Genomic DNA, 22,383 nt, shown 5'->3' with positions numbered 1-22,383 from the left:
TCGCTGAAGGGCACACTTATATGTGACGATCACGCGTGCGCAAAACACTCCGATGCAGATGGGTTATGAAACATTACTGGAAGTTATATGAGAGCTAAATGATGGACAGGTGCCGTTATGTAAATGACCTGTCCACGATTATGAAGTCAAATTTATTTATTTATTTCTTTTTCATAAACGGAGTATCAAAGTGGACTTTACTTATACAGAATGTGCTCCATTCCGAGAGCACTATGTCAGCATCAATGTAAGAAGAGTAACGTTAGTTACGTAGTCAGTCAGTGCACGCACACGTGAGAAAGGTTCACTCTGACTGCGAATTCGTTACCTTGTGTAAGTTTGTCACGTGATAATTTGCATAACGTTTATCCTTGTATGGGTTAACTGGGCTTGTGCAACGGGGAACACGGCCAACACAATCCTCCCAACTGAGGCTACGAAGATTCGCTATGCAGACAGCAAAAGGTAGGAAAGTTTGCGTGCGTCAGTTTGTATTCCCAAACTTTTTACAGCTCGCTAAATGACAAGTTAAACTGCACATTTTTGTAAAATAACGTCAGTTCTGTTTGTTGTAGCAGATCTAAAGCATGTTCAACAGGCTACAAAGTCTTACAGCTCTTACTTAGAATGTACACACAGCCAAAAATAACTTTAAACGCCACGAGAGCAATTCCAGTCAGGGTTAGTGTGTTACTAAACTCGGCCAGTCAGTAGGATCAAGTTGACAGCGCAATATCAACATTGGTCGTTCAGCAAAACAATGAGATTCACAGACAACAGAAAAATCACCGTTTAGACTACTTTGAAAATCTTTAATGTGTCGTTGTGTGTGTATTTATGGAAAATTAGAGGTTTGTAAACCGTTACTTAGTCGTTGAGTTGAGAAGGGAATGTGTTGGAGCGGTTTTGTGGAGATTTTCTGTATTTCTGAAAAATATACCTATTAGCTATATTAATACAGAAATATTCATTTTACTGTTAGACCTACTAGTATGTCAAGTATATACATTATTGGACCGGTTTTGCAGGCTAAACCTTATGATCTTGCACAGAGAAATCTGAGCTGTGTTGCAGAAACATCCCATTCATGTATCAGAATCCATGGTAATTTCATTTAGGAAATATACCTTTAGGTAACACTTTATTTTAAGGTGTCCTTGTTACATGTTACACGTAGCCAACTTACTATTATAATAACAATTAATTATGCATAATTGCATGCAAGTAAACCTAAACCAAACCCTAATCTTAACCCCTAACCCCCAAGTAATGTAGTTAATTAATATTACTCAATACTTAAATTAATAATTACACTGTAAAAATGACACCTTAAAAGACAGTGTAACCTAACTTTATTTTTAAAATTAGTATACTAAGTTCATGTAATAGCCTACCGAGGCACATCTAAATTTGATAAAAGCTATAGGCTATTGCTTTAAAAAAAAAAAAAAAAAAAAAACAGCAACAAATATACTAATGTTCAGTTACATTTTTAGTTATTATTGTTAATGAAAATAAAAAAGAAACCAGTTTTTTTTTTTGTGCAAAATTATTGTATTATAGTTGATAAACAACGCAGCAAGTTGGTGGATGTTTCGTCACTAGAGCCCTGCATGGACATCAAATTTAGGCCTGAGCCTGACCCGTGTCTGAGCTTATCAGAATTACTGGCCCAAGGCTGACCTAAGCCCACCCCTTCTCCCAAAACAGCTTATACTACTGATTCAGCTATTAAAATAATTCAGTTTTGTATGTAATGGTAAAGTGATTATATTTCGTTTAATTTTTTTATGAAGTTCATTTTGAAAAACTTTTATTTTTAAAAAGTAATGACCAAGCGGCCAGCGGCCAGCGGCCAGCGGCAGACAGTAAGCTGATCATATGTTTAATCAATTCAGCCTTCTCAAATCATCACGACTTACCTAAAATAAAATCTATAGATATACTAAAATAGTTCAAGCATATAACGATGTTTAAACGTTAAACCTAAATAAATGTGAGCTATATCCAGTTGTTTGTGCGGAGAGCCAGCGTGATCACTTGCATGTTTTACATGGATACGCCGTCATTCATATTGATATGCCGTAATTCATTATTCGTAACTGTAAAGGGTCTACTTTTATTTTTGTTCACTCACAGTATCAACAAAACATTGTGCTTTTATAAAATAAAGAAAACAAACATGATGTGCTTTTTGCCATCATGTCTTGAATAGGAGTGTTTCAAAAAATGAACCGAAACTCAGTGAATACATGCTTCACAGACATGATAAATATATCTATAGAAAGCTTTAAATAAGTACTTAATAAAAAAATAAAACATATTGAAAACAAAAACTCTTTCATTATAATCATAATCTGTATATATGCATTTCTTAAAGGTTTGTTTTTTATATCTTACAATTCTTTCAAGTAACATGATGACACACAATTCATGAGGATTTCTCAAAGGCCACAAGGTTATGTGATACTATGTGGCCTGTATGATTAATACATTATACAGGTGTGGTGTGTTATTTAAGAATTTTCTACCAATTAGTACATCAGTTTTTTAGCTGTATTGCATAAGTGTACCTCTATGAAGGCCTGTTTTAAGATACTGCTAATTAACTAGCCCTTCTTTTGAATATTAGTTTCAGACACTCCTGTGGAGTTTGTTGTTGAGTACCTGCTGAAGGCTAAAGAGGTCGCTGAGAATAATGCAAATGTTCCCGCTGAGCTGCGTGATAATCTTCAGAAGGCCCTGGACATCGCTTGTGGACTGGATGGTTACCTTGAACAAATGAGCAGCCAGGAGAGTGAACCATTGGCTGAATTGTATAGGTAACTATTCACCTGAAACTCAGCGTGGGTTGCAGATTATTCGTGTATGTATACACGGTATACACATAATAAATCTGTTTAATTATTTTCTGAAGGAAATCAATTTCTCATGACTGGAATAAGGTACATGAGGATGGAAAAACCTTATTCAGGCTTCCTGTTACATGCATCACTGGACAGGTAGAAGGTATACATCTTTGAAAAAATATATATTTATTTTGATTAAACGCAACATGTATTGAATATTTAAATTTACATATTGTGTACTTTATGTTTGATGTGTTCATAGATACAATTACTCAGTTCATAAAACAAAAGTATTAACTATTGTTGAAAAGTTTGGGGTCTGTTAAGTTTTTTTGTTTAGAAAGAAATTAATACTTTATTCAGCAAGGATGCATTAAATTGATCTAAAGACCAATAATAATGTTACAAAAAATACATTTGAATTATATTCTATGCAGTAAGAATCCTGAAAAAACATATCACAGTTTCCACAAATATATTAGGCAGAAAATCATTTTCAATATCGGTAATAATAAGAAATGTTACTTGAGCACCAAGTCATCTTATTATAATGATTTCTGAAGAACAATTGGACATTACATCCACAAGAAAAAATTATATTGTGAAATATATTAAAATGTACATTTTAAATTGTAATAATATTTCACAATATAAGTTTTCCTGTATTTTCTTATTCTATTCTATCTTACATCTTATTCTGTTCTATTACTATTCTGTTCTATCTATAGCACAATTGTACATACAATTTTATCTTACAAAAAAAAAAAAAAAGTACAGACCCTTAACTTTTAAAAAGTAGCATGTATGTGCAAACTGTTTTTTAAGACTGAGACTGATTATTGTTATTCTGTAGGTCAGGTATTAAAGATGCTGGTCCATATGAGCAAAGCGAAGAGGGCCTTAGAAATAGGAATGTTCACAGGATATGGGGCCTTGTCAATGGCAGAGGCATTACCAGAGAATGGACAACTTATTGCCTGTGAGCTTGAGCCTTACTTGAAAGACTTTGCACAACCTATATTTGACAAGTCTCCCCATGGTAAAAAGATATCTGTGAGGACGGGACCTGCTATGGATACCCTGAAGGTGGGGAAAACAAGTCTCACCTTCATCTCTGCAGGCATTTGAGCGGTTAAATGTGTCCTGTCTAGAAATTAATTTTGATTATGTGATTATTTTGTCAAAAAAAAAAAAAAAGCTAAAAGTGTACTATGTTGCAGGAATTAGCTGCAGTGGGAGAGCAGTTCGACATGGTTTTCATTGATGCAGACAAACATAACTACATCAATTATTACAAGTTCCTGCTGGACCATAACCTGCTGCGGATAGATGGTGTTATATGTGTAGACAACACACTGTTTAAAGGGAGAGTTTACCTCAAGGACTCAGCAGATGATTTCGGAAAAGCCTTGCAAGATTTTAATCAATTTGTCACAAATGATCCTCGAGTTGAGCAGGTGAGCATGTTTTTCTCTCAAAAATATGTTCCAAAACTTATGTTCTACAATATACAATTCTAAGAGTGAATTTGAGTTGTCTGATCCCTGTTTATAGGTTATTATTCCTCTGAGAGATGGCCTCACTATAATACGAAGAGTGCCCTACACACCTCAGGCAAACACACAGCTGAAGGTGTAGTAAACATAAAATATTTGTATCAAATACTGATCAAGAATAATGGCTTAAGTGTGTGTTCAAATGCACATTTATGCTAATAAACATGTCTTATATAAAGCTTCAGTACAGCTGTTGATCAAATCACTGATGATGATCAATGCTTTATAGAGCACAGTGACCTATGATGAGGTTTTCCGAGGAGTTCAAGGGAAGCAGGTGCTGGACAGGTTACGTTTGGATGGAAAAGTGGCCTATGTGACTGGGGCCGGTCAGGGCATCGGCAGGGCCTTCGCACATGCTCTTGGAGAGGCTGGAGCCAAAGTGGCCATCATAGACATGGACAAAGCAAAGGCAGAGATTGTGGCCCATGAACTGACCTTGAAAGGTATGTGATACTTTCATGTTCCTGTACTTCAGGCAATGATGTCTTAACTAAAATTAAAACTGCAGCTAGAAATCTAAAACAATTTGTTTCGGGATTTTAAATAAAGTAAAAAAAAAAAAAAAAAAAAAATATATATATATATATATATATATATATATATATATATTGCTAAAATAACATGTTTTTGTCAAGGATTCCCACAGGCATACTGGATTTGATAAATAGTGCACTAGTTTCAAGTTTTATTGGCTATTATTTATACGTACAATTTTATTTCTAATCCTTACACTACTTGATTTAACCAGCAGATGGTGCACTATTATCATAGAACCAAATGGAATGACCCTGTTTCAAAGCTGTTTTTTTCACTCACATCTTTTGTATTAACATAATTTTGTGTATGCTCTGCAAAAATATATTTTCTTATATTCTTGTACAAATATCAACATGCTTCAAGTTAAATTTACTTGAGAAGGAAAATTACTCAACATATAAAATCTAGTTTCTGAAATGAAGATCAAAATTGTGTTTTTGCTTAAACCAAGAACCAATATCTTCCAGTGGGGTAAGAAAAAATATTATTATTATTATTTTTCTTTTTTTTTTAAACAACAAGACTTCAAAACATTTAGCTTCTCTTTGTTTGTGTACGTGTATGTGTGTGTGTGTGTGTTTATATTTATATATATATATATATATATATATATATATATATATATATATATATATATATATGTTGTATTGAAGTTTTATTTTGTGTGGTTTATATGATTGAGGAAGTGTTTAAAACTGGAACAAACCCCATATTTACATCTTAATATAATAAAGTGGTATTTGTCTGTTTTCTTTCTTATACATCCATGTCGTTCCAGGCATTTCCAGCATGGCTGTGTCCGCGGACATTAGCAAACCAGAGGACGTTCAGAAGATGATTGATGACATTGTTTCAAAATGGGGCACAATTCACATTGCTTGTAACAACGCTGGCATCAACAAGAACTCTGCTAGTGAGGACACTAGTCTAGAAGAATGGGACCAAACCTTTAACGTTAACCTCAGAGGGACTTTCATGTGTTGCCAGGTACCGCTTTATTGATATATTTAGTTTGTCATTAATTCCAGCTGAGATAAATCATTTAGTCTAGGCATTGCTGAAAAAAATCTTGTTAATAATGCAGCATGCATTTACAAATAATGTCCCACAGTCAGTCAACATCATATTGTTGCCAGATAAGAGCGTGAACCCAGGTTCAAATCCCGTCCTAACATACAATGAACCAAGCAAAATAGCCACTGAACCTAACAGCCATTAATCTCAATGCATCTTTGTTGTATGTAAAAGAGCAGCTTTAAAAAAAATTCATGTGGGTTGCTATCACTTGTATTTGCCCAAACTTTTGCAGATTCTAATTGCTTTTGTATATTAGCAACAACTTTTCCATTAGTTTCTGACATTTCCCAGGAGACGGAATAAAAGCTCAGATAGGGGAAAAGAGAGGTGTGAAGGAAAGTGATTTCATACCTACAGCATTAGAAGACATTAAATCCTGCCAGGCACCAAATAAATCAGAGTAAGCTGTTTTACACAAAACCGAGAGGTGATGGAGATGCCTCACGCACATTAAAATGAACGCCGGGAGTTTTTGACACTTTTTGTCTCTCTGCTCATGCAGGGATTGTTATTCCTCTCCCTGTAGACTGTAGACGTGGAAGTCTGATTAGTGAAGGTGTCAATACTGTGACGCTCCTCTGAAAGCACATTTGTCTCTTCTCTCCCTCAAATTACCGCCTCAGGCGGCCGGTCATGTCATGCTGAAGCAAGGATATGGCAAGATAATCAACACAGCTTCCATGGCCAGTTTAATAGGTGAGTGATGATTTTTATGCCACCATAAGCTGAGATATTACACTGTCTCTTCCCTCTGAATTTAATACTCTCATCAAACGTGAGGGTGGGGTTTTGGAAAGAGAATATCAAACAAGTAAAACAGAGAAAGAAAACTTGACTGAATTTTTTTTTGTTATAGGGTATATATACATACACATATGTCAATCATAAATACAAGGAAAAATTGTTTTGAAATTTAGGCTAAAACATGCCCAACTCTTAGAAGTGTCATGTTGAATTCATTTGGTTTTTGAAAAATATCAGAGTAAAGTTTCAGTTTTAAAAATGTGCTACCATCAAGTAAATCGTAATAACATTTTTCTATATCATTGTAAAAATGTACATTTAAATGTATGCATATTATCATAAAAAGTTTAATAAATAACAATAATACATTTATAATTTATTTATATACAGTCTAGAGAGAGAAAGAGAGACAGTTACATTGAAATATGTATTTAATAAAGTAATAATATATATTTTCCCCGTAAGACATAATGATAAAAGTTATGTCAAACTACTAAGTAATTTCAATCTTTTAATGAGGCTGTTTTATCATTATGATTTCACTGTTGTAGCACCCTAACATTTTTAACTTTATACTACATCAAAACGAATTCTGATAATACAGAAATTAAAAACGCTCTTCATAGAATTATCTTTAGTTTTGTACACAGGCTGCTCCACATAAGCTTTTAACTCACTGAAAGCTGCTAAATTGTAAAATGCTAAATACATCTTAAGAGATCTAATATAGTGTCTATGTGTGTGTGTGCAACCATCTTAAATTCAATGACCCTTTTATTGTTTGTTCAACTAGAGCGATTTAACCGTATTGCCCCACACAAGCCTGTTTTTGCATCATTATAAACACAAAAAGTGTGTAATGCTGTCGAAAGGCTGTGAATTGCAACTTGTGGTTCAGTCTCGTGTAAAGGGACTTCCTGGTATGCCGCCGGTCCTGGGTGCTCCGTCTTGAACTATGGTTTAAAAAAAAAAAACAGTTTTTTTTATGCAGCACGCTAAAGGAACATTATTGGCTATGCAATGTAGCACAATTTCTCCAACAGGTCCCTTGCTGTGCAACAGCAGCACTCCATCAACAGTGTAGTCAAGTAGCCAATAAACTTGTGTACCATATGGATGCTAGTCCCAATTGTGGATGCAATCTGTAACATAGAAGCATGCTGCTACAAGAAGTGGAGAGAGAAAGAGACAAAGAGAAAAGGAAGGGGGAGTAGAGGGCAAGGGGAAAAAAGTGATCAATTACTCACATTACATACAGTCCTTCAGGAATTTTCTTTATTGGCCCAGACATCTGTTATAATATTGTCATAATGTGTAATCAGATGGGGGCTGTTGTAGCCAAGTTGGGGAATACATCTTGAAAGTCCAATTAAAATGCACAGTGACACTGCCTCTGTCCATCTGGTGAATAGCATTGTGTTTTCCCCTCTCTTTTTCTCTTCCGACGTGGATGGACATTTTAAAAATGCGTTTTGGTAAAATTCTAATTATTTGTGTGGGTTTGTAGTTTCCTGCTTTACAGCCTGTGGATATAACCTAAAATGGAAGATAGGTGGCATTGTGCATTTACATATGAAGTGAAACCTGAACAGACTGGCTGTTAAGGGGCTAGTTGACCCAAAAATCAGATATACATGTATGTGTCTATGGGTGGGCAATATCACCAAAATTTTCTATCACTATGAGAAATTTTATTTCACGGTAACGATATACATCACAATATAGTTATTTTTGCTTTAAATAGGGTTTTTATGATATCAAAGTTTTTGATACCATATCATTTTCATTATTCTTGTCGCCAGTTTCAATATCACAAAAAAATGCATATTCATCCTTATTTAAATTTAAATATATATTTCTTCTTATTAAAGTTACAAAAGGGAATTAGTCAAGAGCAGTGAGAGATTTTCTCTCTGTTGTTTTTGATTAACATGAATGATAGACAGCCGGAATATGAGACTGCTGTCACTTTAAGAGCTACCTGGATCCAATCTACCGTTACACGTGTTTTCCTTCTCCGCTATTTGCTTTCATTAAAGAACTAAACTACTGTGTTTACAAAGATACTTGCAAAGTAAAAGTGTGTGTGTATTTAACCGTTTAAGCCATATAAAGCGGGGAAAATATCCATGAGCACCTCTCTTACAGCACTATAAGACGGTTGCTTCTGATTGCGTTCCAACATCTTAAAATCACACATTAATCCACAATGCTTTAAAAAGGCATGGAAACAATATGTTTTCATGACCACATAGCACAGCAATGTCAGGCGAGCATGTAACCACAATAGAGACGATAGTCCATAACCTCTTACTGGTTGACAAAATAATTTCTCCCAGTTAACCATGTCTACCAGTATATCGGCCTCCCCTACGTGTGTCATTTCAAACTAATTTGAGTTTCTTTTCTCTATGGAGCACAAATAGAATAGACTAGAAGAGTGTTAATGCTTCATATTCATTGAAAATGTCAACAATCCAGTGTCAGAATAGCTTTATTTTGGCGGTTGAACTATCCATTTAACCCTCATGGGCCTTGGATCAAAAAATCAGGCTCTGATGACATCACTTTGACCTGCAACATCTCTGAAGTTTACAGATATGAGAGGAGCCTTGTTTCCTTGCTCTTAAAATGTGAAATGAAAATCTGGGATTTAAGATATGTTTCACTTTCCTTTTTATCCTCACCATCCGACTGCTCTTTACAACTACAATACTCTTTAAAACATCAATGCCGCTCTGAGGCATACACTAAAAAGGCCTGTTCTCTTGCCACATTTCCTGCTAGGATTAATACATGTTGGCCTTTTTGTGTTACGATAAGATGGACCTTGAGGCATGGAGCTTATTTGTAGGCAAAGAACAGCCTCTTTTCTTTTGTAATAACAGCAGCTTCCCTCGAAAACCAGGCCCAGTGCAACCAGACAATTGTCCGGTTAGCATTTCTCCTTTAAAACAAACGAGGGGCCGGAGAGCGCGAACCCTTCTCCACAGGACCAGCCGCTGCCTTCGCACAGCTGTGCCATATTTATCATCTCGCTTCCAACCACAGCAATTTGGCAGTGAGATCACCAGGTGACGAGGTTAACTACTAAAGTTGCATGTAACTTGGAGCCTCCCTCATGATGATTAATCAAGCCAGCCCCCTTTTCCCTGCATTGCATGCAGCGTCGAGCATCTGTGATGGTCAAGGCAAACAAATGGCGTTTTGCCTTTGTTCCTGAAGATGATGCACATCGAACATCCCAAGTAATTAATTTTACATCGCTTCATCTGCGGGGTCCCAAAAGCTAATGAAAGTGTTTTCATGTCACATTGGAGTTCAAGACCCTCTTGCTGAGTTATGAGAGGAATGAAGTAATCGGGCCTTGTATTAATCACATGTTTAGGTCATTATAGAGTATTAAAAGGATTTTAATGTGTGTTTAAAAGTTAAAAAATTGGTTTAATTCATTTCAATTCATTTTATTGATGGAACATTTAAAGCAATTACTTCAAAGCTGGTTCTAACATGTTGTGCTCATTGCGGATGCATAGCAGGTTCTTCAGGGAAAATGCAAAACAGTTGCACACAGGTGTATATAAATGTTTTGTCCAAAAAATGAATCTAGAATAAAAATGTCATCTACCTGTAAAGTCATCTGGAAGTAATTTATTAGGTAGAAGTATATCAGGAATTTCTCCTGTGACTTAAGGCTACACTTTAAAAATGGCTTTTGCAGTGATGACATAGTAGATCATTTTGGGTTCCCCAAAGAACCTTTCATTGAATAGTTCTTAAAATAACTTCTTTTTTTGTCTTTTGTATAAAGAACATTTTAATGATTTAAAGAACCCATTTTCACTATAAAGAAACTTTCTTTGGTTCTGTTTTTTACACTAGAAAGGTTTCATGGATGTTAAAGGTTCCAATAAAATACCAATAAAAACCTTTATTTTTAAGAGTGTATTTAATAAAGGATAGTCTGTTTGATATATGCCACCAAATCCTCCTGCTTCAGTAGAGTTTAACAGTAAGGGTTTGATGTAAAAATCCAATTAATTTTTTCCAATGGATTTTTGATGACAACACAAACCAGAACTTTTATTATTATTATTAATATTTTAATCCCTGTGGAGAAAATCAATGGGGAAAATACCTCTGTACAATTGTACAGTACTATTTTATCAAATAATGTAATGGGATTTGACGTGAAATTACTAATCAAATGTTCTTAATCAGTTTTAAATGTCCTGTTTCCTTCTCAATAGTGCCGCATCCGCAGAAGCAGCTGTCCTATAACACATCCAAAGCTGGGGTGGTAAAGCTCACACAAACCCTAGGCACAGAGTGGATCGACCGAGGTGTTCGAGTCAATTGCATCTCCCCGTAAGTGTGACAGACCATAGACTGTGCTGTGTGGGATAAGTCCAAATTTCACTGGAAAACATTCTCATTGCTGCTAACATGATTATTTCCCACTTGGTGCAATCTTAAGCAGAGTCACATGCTCTGGTTCATTCCAGTATTATGTTTTCGAATGTAACACATGAATCAATGCCAACTTTTTGTGCAAAAAAAAAAGGCCTTTCTCTCTTCATATGTGCATTGCACCAATTAAGCAGAGAGGACTGTTTTGATATTTAAGTGGAAACTTAATTTGTTTTGACAGGGTCAAAATGCATTATTTTCCACAATGGGCCACACAATTGAGACTCAGTTACTAAATTACAGTGTGAAACAATGCAATCCCACTTAATTGGATGATGTCTAGAGGGATGTGTAGAGCAAACAATTTCTTTAATTGTTATATTCAATTAGGGATTCAAATTAGCCTCTTCAGCAGAAGTGTCAGCAAAACAATGGCAGCCTTGTTTGTATCTATTTGTCAGCTCAGTTCTTCTGAGGAAAGGAAGAAAAGAGCAAGAGGAAGCGTGCGTGTGTCGCTTGAAGCCGAGCATCCCCAAGCCCCCATGCTTCCCACAGCAAATCTGCAACACGCGCACATGTGCCCTTTATTCATTTCTATATAGTGCCAGCTTGTTTTCTAATTTTAATCTGCGAAGAAGCAATTCTTTTCTCTATGTCGAACCCCCACCCCTCCCTCAAACACAAGGTCTCTCACTGGGCCCCTGATTTCTGTGAAGTGACGGTTGGTAAATATGCATACGGGCAGGGGGGACCACAATTAGTGTGTGTGAGGTTGACTGCCGCCTGATTTCATTGGCAACTTTAGCTGCGACAGTGATAAGCCGCATTATCTGTAAAATTGGCTGAGGGAAAACAGTAAGCCTTTGATTGCCAGGACGGGTTCCCAGATAAAGCAGTGCTGAAGAGAAATATAATTGAGATTTAAATATAGAAACCAAAGGTTTCACATGCTACTTCAGCGCCTCTAATTTAGCTGCGGTGTCAGATTTGGTATCAAGTCGAATGGAATCTATTCGTAAATGGCGCGGAAGGCTGTTGGGGATTTGGGCTGTCAGTGAGTGTGTGAACAGGCAGGCTGGATTTCCCATGTGGCTGCCCTGTGTGAAGTACATTTGCTCCAATTTGGAGTTCATTTCCTTTAGTTAGGCACTAAAGCGGCACTCAAGTTTGAACGTAATTTCAAAATCAAAGTTGATGTTGACATTGGGTGATCCAGTTTACCACATGGAGATCTTTTAGACCTGCTTATAACATAATAAATATACTCAGTATATCTTACAGTCATCATGTAAGGGCAATCACAACAGCAGCCATTCATGTGAAAAAGAATAAGGGCAAGAATTGATTTTATCCTTTGGAAATTGATTGCATTGTGTGCAGTCTGTACCAAATGGAGCCAGACCACTGAATATGACATGATGATGTCGCCTTATTACTGGGACATTTTTCTACCAAGTTTCTACCATGATGGTGACCATGAAGTGAATGGTAAAGGAAGCTCACCCTCAAAAGAGTTGACACCCCTCCCCCCTTTTAATTCTTACTGTATTTTAAACTGAATTAAATTTTGAGTCAATTCATGTCTGTATATAATTGTTTTAAGTAAATACTGAACATACTGCATTTTACCAAAATACTGTAATATATTGAAATATTATTACAATAAAAAAATATATATATTCCTGTGATGGCAAAGCTGATGCAAATTCAGCCTTAAGTGTCACATTCAGAAATCATTCTAATATACTCAATTGGTGCTCAAGACGCATTTCTTAATCTTAACACAGTTAAGATTGAAAACAGTTGTGTTGCTTAATATTTTTGTGGAACTCTGAGATGAATAGAAAAAGTTCAAAAGAACAGTATATATATATATATATATATATATATATATATATATATATATATATATATATATATATATATATATATTAGGGGTGTAACGATACGCGTATTCGTATTGAACCGTTCGGTACGACGCTTTCGGTTCGGTACGCGGTACGCATTATGCATACCGAACGGTTCGTTGGACTAATTAATTATATTTGGAAAAAAAAAAGAGAAATATAATGATATGCGTTCAACAAGGTAGCCCAATAACCCAAACGACGTAACAGGCAACGCCCCTGTCACTCCCGAAGAAGAAAAAAACACCAACTTATGTTTATGTTATGTTATGACTCAGTCAGGCGCTCGCTCACTCAGCACGCGCTGAAGGCTCGTTGCAAAATGGCCAATGCGTTTAACAGACTAGAAAAAGAAGATGACTCTCAAACATATTGTTTGAGATGCATGATTCCATCTATGAGCTGCTCGATCAGAGTGACATGAGAGCCCCTCCTTAGAACATTATTTGTAAATCCATGTTATGGTAAGTGTGCACGTGAAGTCTTTGCACACTTTCTGAAATCCACACTGTGGTAAGTTTGCACACTACACTAGTGCTCTGCATTCTTTCTAAAATCCTATATAGTGAGGGCTTCGCGCGGTTGCTTCATTGCTTTAAAAAAAAAAAACACCAGCGTGAATACTTGAAACATGTCAACTCATTTACGCCGACATCACCTTATTGTGTCAGTATCTGGGAAAAGACGAAAAAAAGGAGAAACATGCACGCAACAAACTATGCCTGCAGCATTTAGACACCAGTATTATAGCTTACAGGGAATCCAAAGTGCACCCAAACACCAGACCTGTTGGTTATTTTAGGATCTTATATTTCTGGTCTGTTAAATGCATTAGACATTTTGCAATGAGCCTTCAGCGCGTGCTGAGTGAGCGAGCGCCTTAGGGTCCGTTCACATATCGCTCCTAAAAACGCGTGGAAAACGCTAAGCACGTCTTTCTCCTCCTTTCCAAAGCGCTCGGGCAGAAGCGCTCATGAGGCGTCTGTCTTTGCTAAGCAACAATGACGTGCTCTCTCCATGAGACGCGGAAATTTCAGCAAAGGATAAATGGATTTGCAGCTCTAAAAATCGCTTGCAGTAGCTCTGCTACTAAATTTATTTCAAAATTGCAATCCATATACAACTATGATCAGCTGTTCCTTCATCTTGGCTGAGTTTTCAACGTTGTTACGGGAAAGGATGAAGCTGATTGGTTGGTTCTTGTCACATGACCCGCGGTGCGCTTGCGGCATTCTGAAAAGTTGAGATGTTTTTGCATTTTGCTGTATCTAAAACGTACCGAACCGAACCGAACCGAACCGTGACATCAGTGTATCGTATCGAACCGAACCGTGAATTTTGTGAACCGTTACACCCCTAATATATATATATATATATATATATATATATATATATATTTTTTTTTAATATAATCATTAATCACATATATATTGATATTTGAACATCAATTAAAGACCAGTGGTGAAATGGCTACTGTTTTATAGGAATTCTACATTAACTGTATGGCTTAGGTGACTAAATTGGTAAGTCATTTTAGAGGTGGTGATTTTGTGAAAGATCATGAAAACAAAGATGCACAATAAGACCAGGAACCAGGGTTTAATTTAAGTAATTAGGGTCAGATTTGATTTCTTGTTGACTTTAAAGGGGGGGTGAAATGCTATTTCATGCATACTGAGTTTTTTACACTGTTAAAGAGTTGGATTCCCATGCTAAACATGGACAAAGTTTCAAAAATTAAGTTGTATGTTTGAAGGAGTATTTTTGTTCCCAAAATACTCCTTCCGGTTTGTCACAAGTTTCGGAAAGTTTTTTTCGAGTATGGCTCTGTGTGACGTTAGATGGAGCGGAATTTCCTTATATGGGTCCTAAGGCACTTCTGCCGGAAGAGCGCGCGCTCCCGTATAGCGAGGCTGAGCAGCACAGACATTTCACTGATCAGAGCGATTCACTGATCAGAGAGAGAGTGTCGCGAAAAGTCACAAAAGAAGTGTGTTTTTGGTTGCCAGGGCAAGACAACCCTGCACAGATTACCCAAAAAAAAAACAGCATTAAGGGACCAGTGGATGGAGTTTATTTTTACAGAGCATCAACGGAGTTGTGCAAGTGTTTTTGTTTGTTCCCTGCATTTCGAAGATGCTTGTTTTACAAACAAGGCCCAGTTTGACGATGGATTTGCATATCGTTTATTTCTTAAGGATGATGCAATCCCAACGAAAAAGGGTCACGATCGTGTGTTGGAACCGCAGATGGTGAGTAAAACTGCTTCAAATATCTCTGCCTCCTTGTTAGTGCGTCCCCTTCCATGCCAGAGATCCGGGTTCGAGCCCCGCTCGGAGCGAGTCGTTGCTGTTGCTGCTTTCGTTCAGTTTCAGCCTCAGGATCTGATTCTCGATCATAAATAAACGGCTGAATCTGACTATTAGCCATGGTTTGTTTTGGATGATGGGTTTTCCCTCACGGTAATGTCACAGTTTCCACATGCTCTCAACGCAAAAGCCTATTCGCGCTCATGATTCTTTAGCTCCGCCCACACGTCACGCCTCCAGCCGGTCGTGTTTTTCCGGGAAAAATCGGTACAGACTATCTTTCTCTTATGAATATAATAAAACTAAAGACTTTTTGGATTTATGAAGGATGCAGTACTACTCTATAGGTACTCAAGATTAACAGGATATTGAGTGAAAACGAGCATTTCACCCCCCCTTTAAGACTTCTGAAGTTCAGTTTGGAGTGTGTCAGTCACACTGTCCATCCATCAAAGGACACTGAACCAGTGTAAACACCATCAGAGCTGTTCTGCTCAGTACGGAGTTCCTTAAAGGATAGCCAACTTCATTTTATGTCACTGTGACTGCTATAACCGAAATAAGTGGCCCTGAAACAACACTGTCTCTCTGCCTCTCACGTCTGATGTGTCTCTGTCGGTTTCTCTCTCTTTCTCTACAGTGGTATTGTTGACACCCCTCTCATCCATTCAGAGAGTCTGGAGCCTCTAGTTCAGCGCTGGCTGTCAGATATCCCAGCCGGACGACTGGCTCAAGTGACAGACCTCCAAGCTGCAGTGGTATACTTGGCATCTGACGCCTCTGACTACATGACAGGGCATAACTTAGTCATAGAGGGTGGTCAGAGTCTGTGGTAAAGAAAGTTTGCCTCTTGGATTTGGTAATACACTCTCACCCAGTGATCCTTAAGGATACTGAGTCACCAACTTGATTGTAATGATGCAGTACATTGGCGAAGGTATGTGCTGTACATTTAAGTAATCCACAAGTCCACAAACTTTTTTAGTGTGTGGTGTCTCAATTGTAAGCAACTCTAATTGTGCAGTATTTAACTAGCGCATTTTGTACTAGTAGATTTTTACATTTAAACACTTTTACAATAAACATCCACTTCAACAGCATTTTTGTTCTCCAAATTTTTCCGCTAATATTTTAATGTTTCATATATTTATTTTGATGTAAAAATAACCTCAACCACTGCATTGTTTTCCCAATACAAATATCGAAATGTCTTAAATCAAGAGACTTAATTTACTTGAGAAGCAGCATGACATACGCAACTGTAAGGTTTTGTTTTCTGAAAAAAAAAAAAAAAATCACATAAGACATGAAAAAAATATCTGCCAATATTAGGAAAAATACTCTTCTTCCTTTGAATTAAGTTTATTTGTATTACCCCAATTGCATTTTTTTCTTGTTTTATCCATAAACTCACTTAATTTTTATATAGTTTTCAGATAAGTTTTATTATCTGATGTCATTTTGCTTCTCAAGTTTATGTATCTTGATCTAAGAACATTTAGATATTTGTACTGGAAAATGTATAATAAGATGCAACATAAACTTTTACATTGGATATGAAGCTCTACGTACCTCAATACTGTTTGCTATTACACCCGTTCAAGTCTATCCACACATATTCAACCTTGTGTATAACACTACCGGTCTCTTTCAGCATCAGCAGTCATGAATGATCCTATAAGGGCCTCTCCCATAGCTATCTTAATTGCTCTCTGTTCTGTGTATATGCTGAAAAACAATACTTGAATCAAAAGGCCAGTGAAAAACTTGACCCCAGTCACTGCAATTATTCTAAAGGAGTGGCCAATTAGTTCCATTAGTAAAGCAATAGGATAGCAGGTATGCACATAAATGTCTATAATTTCATGCCATCAGCTCAGATACTTGGCCAGATATTTACATAATTAGTGCTGTAAATGAGGAGATTGGTGTTGGAGAGCTTCATTGTTATGTTAGATTGGCGATTCTGCCACTGATCTGAAACCTAGCATCATATTAACTGTCAAGATATTCATGTTTAGATCCAAAAATACAAAATATGCATGTTTGGATGAGTTTAAAGTCAGAAATACTAATCAGGAAACAGTTAGTATTTAATGGCAAAGTTATATTAAACAGATACTCTGAGAAGCTTTAAAAATCTGCAAGGCTTGATGAAAATCAGTGATTAGATTAAAAGTGTGATTCAGTATCTGTCCACAAAGTGGAAGCATGGAGTCAGAAAGCTTCAGTTGTGCTTCACCATGTGCTTCTTTTTTGTGTACCAGCACATATCACAGAGGAACTATCAAGCTGTCTTTACCCATTGTCTACATTCTGTACATGGGGTATCTGCAGTTTATCTCCTTTCAGAAAGAAGATTATTGTTTAATATAAAACGCTGCTCAATCTACTTAAGTTAAAATGTAGGATGCTAGGTTAAATGTTTGCTTTAGTATTCAGTTTATATTTAATTTTTTTTTTTTCAGTTCAAAGGTGACCTTTAGATGTAGTAGTAAAATCCATTGAACATTTAATTGTGAAAAAGGTGATTTTTAATTTATTCATTAATAAATATTATAATAGTCATAAGAATACAACATAAAATATATACAAATCATATTTATGTGTATAAGTTATTAAATATAATAATATATAGAAACTTACATTTTATTTTATATACATTTTATATACATTATTATATCACTACTACTACTATTACTAGAGAATAAAAATGACTAAAGTTTCTTCTTATTATTCTTTTTTTTTTCAGAAGACTTCTTAAACACTGATATACTGTACATGTTATACTTATGTTATATTATATTTACTGCTGTAAACTTTTTAAAGACCTAATTTTCCCTGAACCTCTTGCACTGTAGGTTTTTTTAGGATAAACCTACGACTGCTCCATGATGTGTAAGTGATCTTGAATACATTATTGATGACCTCTATGAGCTGCAATTACTATCAGGAGCGTGTGCACGGCTGTTGTGCTTAGCACATCTTCAGTGGAAAAAGAAACTTGTGCTTTGCTTCTTCTCTTACTCGAGTGGCCTATACATTCTTCACATGAACTTTGATTAATGCACATATACTCTATACATACACTACACTACTTTTACATTTATTTTAAATTTTTCTTTAAGCCTTATATATATTTTAATGATTTAAAAATTCTTAAACATCTACAGTTTTAAATGTATTGTAATTGATTAAGATAACACTAGGCAGCAGTCTTAATCCATATTAATAACTCTGTCTAGAGTGATTTTTATTCTGTTTTATATTATAACTTGAGTATACAGATGTCAGACACACAAACACATTCATATTCGCACAGATGCCACCACACTGTAACCTTTCTACACTGCTAAACAGCTGACATTTGAGAGTCCTTGATTCAAACTTGGGAATAACTGAGTTATAATTACATGCATTTTGAAATGAGCAATTATCGATAAACCCAAATTACTCAACCCCAAGGGCCTTGCTATCACAGCAGCGCTAGCTGTTTTTTTTTCTCTGTTTATGACATTTTATTTCATCCAGTTTCTTTTCAGTGACAAAATAGTTGACCATAAACAGGCTTCTTTCTCAAGTGAAGACTTCTAGTTGCGTTTCCAAAAGTTTGTAAATGTACAAACGTTTAATTCTGATGTGTAAGGTCTGTTTATGCCCTGTTTGTGATCTCATGTCTTATTGATGATAGCAAGCTTGCGCTGTTTGCTCAGATCAGACTCACCTGCCGACATACAGGACTTCAAAACACATTACAGTGCATAGAAAGAAACACTTCCACTGAATAATAAAAAGGGCAACATTTTGTCAACGTGTGCCATAGCTCTCGGTTCTATTCAAATAGAGGCGGGAAACCAGCCACACAGATGTGCATTATTCATGTAGACGACTCAGAAGGGTAAACACATCATTCTTGCAGATTAAGGGCCTGTTTGGCTGTAGCTGCCTAAACATTAAACCTCATGAATTACTGATTTTTATTTGAGAGTTTGCATTTCTGAGTCACAACAGAACCAATGAGCTGTTTTAAAAACAACAGATTCGTATGTGAACATCATATATTATGAAAGTTGGCTTTCATTGATGTGATGTCACAGGAGTCATGTCAAAAACATTTGATTAACATTAAAATGCTTTGTTTTATGCATCATAGCTTCTTTTTAAAGTATGTCAGTTCACTTGCAGTTCTATTTTAAGTAATGTATAGCTGCTTTCTACTTAAGATCATCTAAGTGTACTCAACTGTGCTACTAAAATGCACTTTCAACATTGCTGAATAAAAAAAAAAAAATAATTATATATATATATATATATATATATATATATATATATATATATATATATATATATATATTCCACTTGTAGTACACTTGAATCATCTTTCATAGACTAGTACACTCAAGTGTACTACAAGTGGTAACTAAATAATTTTTTTAAAATACAATAATAGTATGTTGAAAGCGTGTTTTAGTTTATATTATTGCCGTTCCAAAATAATTTTTGGTAAAATAAATAGCACCTATTTATTGCCATTTAAGCGAAATTACTGAACCCACACATAGGAGCAAAAAAAAAAATAAAAAATGCTAATTTTAGAAGAAAATTTTATATGGCACTTTTGCTTCTGAACTCTTCATATATTCTTAATAGCAAACTAATAACCTTAATGACACAGTTACATTTCATTTTTAGTTAAATTTGCTGTCTTTTATACAGCTGACAATGTGTTTTGTATTATGTAACCTACTGTGTGCTATACAGAACACTATATTGGCACTTTTAAACTTTTTAATAAAGAAGATTCCATATGAAACACTCTTGGCCTTTACAGATGAATGTAATATACTTCATCCAAACACCAGTTTTCTGCTAAATCCATTTGTTTCTACTGCTCCTTTATCCTCAGACACCTTTTTTCCATTATGTACTGTTATATTTATCTTCGACTGCAGCTTGCCTGGTAGTTAAAAATGGGGGAAAAATCCTAGTACAACCAAGTTTGTACATGACATGAGTCTAAACACAAAGTTATGAGTTTGTTGAGCTGAGGTTGTTTTGCCATTACATAAGCTATAACTTCTGGTGATTAATGAGGTGGCCTATTACCTAACACTGTTGGTATACTTGTTTTCTCACACAGACAAGCATGTTCCTTAGGGGAGAATTCTATGGGGAGCTGGATGCATATGTGTTCTGCCATTTTGATGAATGAAAAAGTTGACTCGTATGGTGGAAAATTGTTGTCTCTCTTCAAAAAGAGTTTGAGCTTGCTGCTGGTGGCCCCTAAGGGACGTTTGGAGAACAAAGGAGAACAACACGACGGATATGTCTTGGAAAACCACGCTGGAGGAGTTCAATAATGTATAGTCAACGTATGGCGTTAGGTATATGTTAGCGCAGCACTGTAATTGTGACCTGTAAGTTGCTGTGGTGTCTTTCAAAAGAAAGCACTGAAACACACTTTCAGCATATTCAGTTCTTGTTTGTAATGCAAAAAGTGATGCATTTCCTGTAGAAGGTGTCCATTATGATAAACCGGACAGAGACTTGGTTCCACCGGCTCTTAAAACACCAGGGAAGGTATCCTCTTATCGGTTTGGAGTTGTAAATAAAGCCTCATTTCAAATTCTATTATTCTATTAATATATGCTCCTCACAGCCTTGTGTTATTGCTGGAACCACATTGCTTAATTTATGCACGTCCAGAGAAAGCTCATTTGCATTCTATAGACATTCCATATTTTACTCGTGCATCCAGAGAGATCATTTCAAAGGCAGATTCAGCTGCTGATGGAAGATATTCATTTGAGCTACAAAACAAGGAACACAATTTAGATTAGAATTGCATTATCACAGATTAGCAATGCCATTACTACTGGGTTTACATTATGATCTGCTGTGAACAAAAGAAAATGTTGGTTATGCAAAATTGTTGAAGAAAACCAAAAATAAGCATTTTAAAGCATGTTTGATTTGAACACAATGGCTTGTGGTGTTATTTAGAGCTGATTTGATTTATATCCTCTCTTATGGGGTTTATATGTCATGCAGCTATACTGTACATATCTCTATTGATACTGCTGCTTGAGAATCATGCATGACAGTACTCAATAATAATGGTGCGGATCACTTTTGATATCTTGCTATTTGTGACGGACGCTTTGTTCTGTGGTCTGATTTCATGTGCACCACATCAAAGGCTGGGGTTTCTCTCTAGGAAACAGCTGAAGGATGATTTTACTGACTTTTCCTCCAAAATTCTCTATTAGAAGTGGTCTTGAGAATCACATGCACTTTTAGTTCACTGAACTGACAATTGAAAAGGTTTTGCATCATTTCTTTCCTCTCCTTACGAAAACATACTATGGTTTCCACCTAGATGCAATAGTTATTAATGTAAAATCATACTAAATGAATAAAAACTGTATATAATTTAATTATATAAAATGTTATATTTACATATTTTCTATTAAATGACATATTATGATTGGTTGAAAAAAATGTTTTTGAAATAAGTCCCTTATGCTCATAATTTTTTTATAAAATAAATACAGGTGCATCTCAGTACATTTGAATGTCATGGAAAAGTTCATTTATTTCAGTAATTCAACTCAAATTGTGTAACTCGTGTATTAAATAAATAAAATGTTTATGATTTTACTCACATTTAACAAAACCCCACCAATTCACTATCTTAACAAATTAGAATACATCATAAGACCAATAATAAAAATACATTTTTTTTTTGAAAAACTGGTTCCTTTTACTTGAATTACTCACTCAATTCACCGTGGCATGGAGGTGATCAGTGGCACTGCTGAGGTGGTATGGTAGCCTAGGTTTGTTTGACAGTGGCCTTTAGCTCATCTGCATTGTTTGGTCTCTTGTTTCTCATTTTCCTCTTGACAATAGCCCTAGATTCTCTCTGAGGTTTAGGTCTGGTGAGCATCTTCAAAAAGCTGGTCAGCAGAAGGAAGCATGAAGTGCTCCA

The 22,383-nt window shown here is 35.8% G+C and overlaps 1 protein-coding gene across 1 annotated transcript; it reads left to right on the top strand.

Annotated features, from left to right (window-relative positions):
- The first annotated feature begins 321 nt into the window (after window positions 1-321).
- Window positions 322-16,492, top strand: LOC127960178 (uncharacterized). Its single transcript, XM_052559774.1, has 11 exons — window positions 322-465; window positions 2,633-2,822; window positions 2,918-3,009; window positions 3,703-3,935; window positions 4,070-4,306; window positions 4,404-4,481; window positions 4,635-4,851; window positions 5,724-5,932; window positions 6,646-6,718; window positions 11,017-11,134; window positions 16,033-16,492. Exons 1-11 carry the CDS (start codon window positions 450-452, stop codon window positions 16,226-16,228), a joined length of 1,659 nt encoding a protein of 552 aa, XP_052415734.1. The 5' UTR covers window positions 322-449; the 3' UTR covers window positions 16,229-16,492.
- The last annotated feature ends 5,891 nt before the right edge of the window (window positions 16,493-22,383 follow it).

The sequence above is a fragment of the Carassius gibelio genome, chromosome B6, assembly GCF_023724105.1.
Source record: "Carassius gibelio isolate Cgi1373 ecotype wild population from Czech Republic chromosome B6, carGib1.2-hapl.c, whole genome shotgun sequence".
In the NCBI taxonomy this organism is placed as follows: domain Eukaryota; kingdom Metazoa; phylum Chordata; class Actinopteri; order Cypriniformes; family Cyprinidae; genus Carassius; species Carassius gibelio.
Note: the sequence above shows the minus strand (reverse complement) of the source record. Positions and strands in the feature narration are given on the sequence as shown.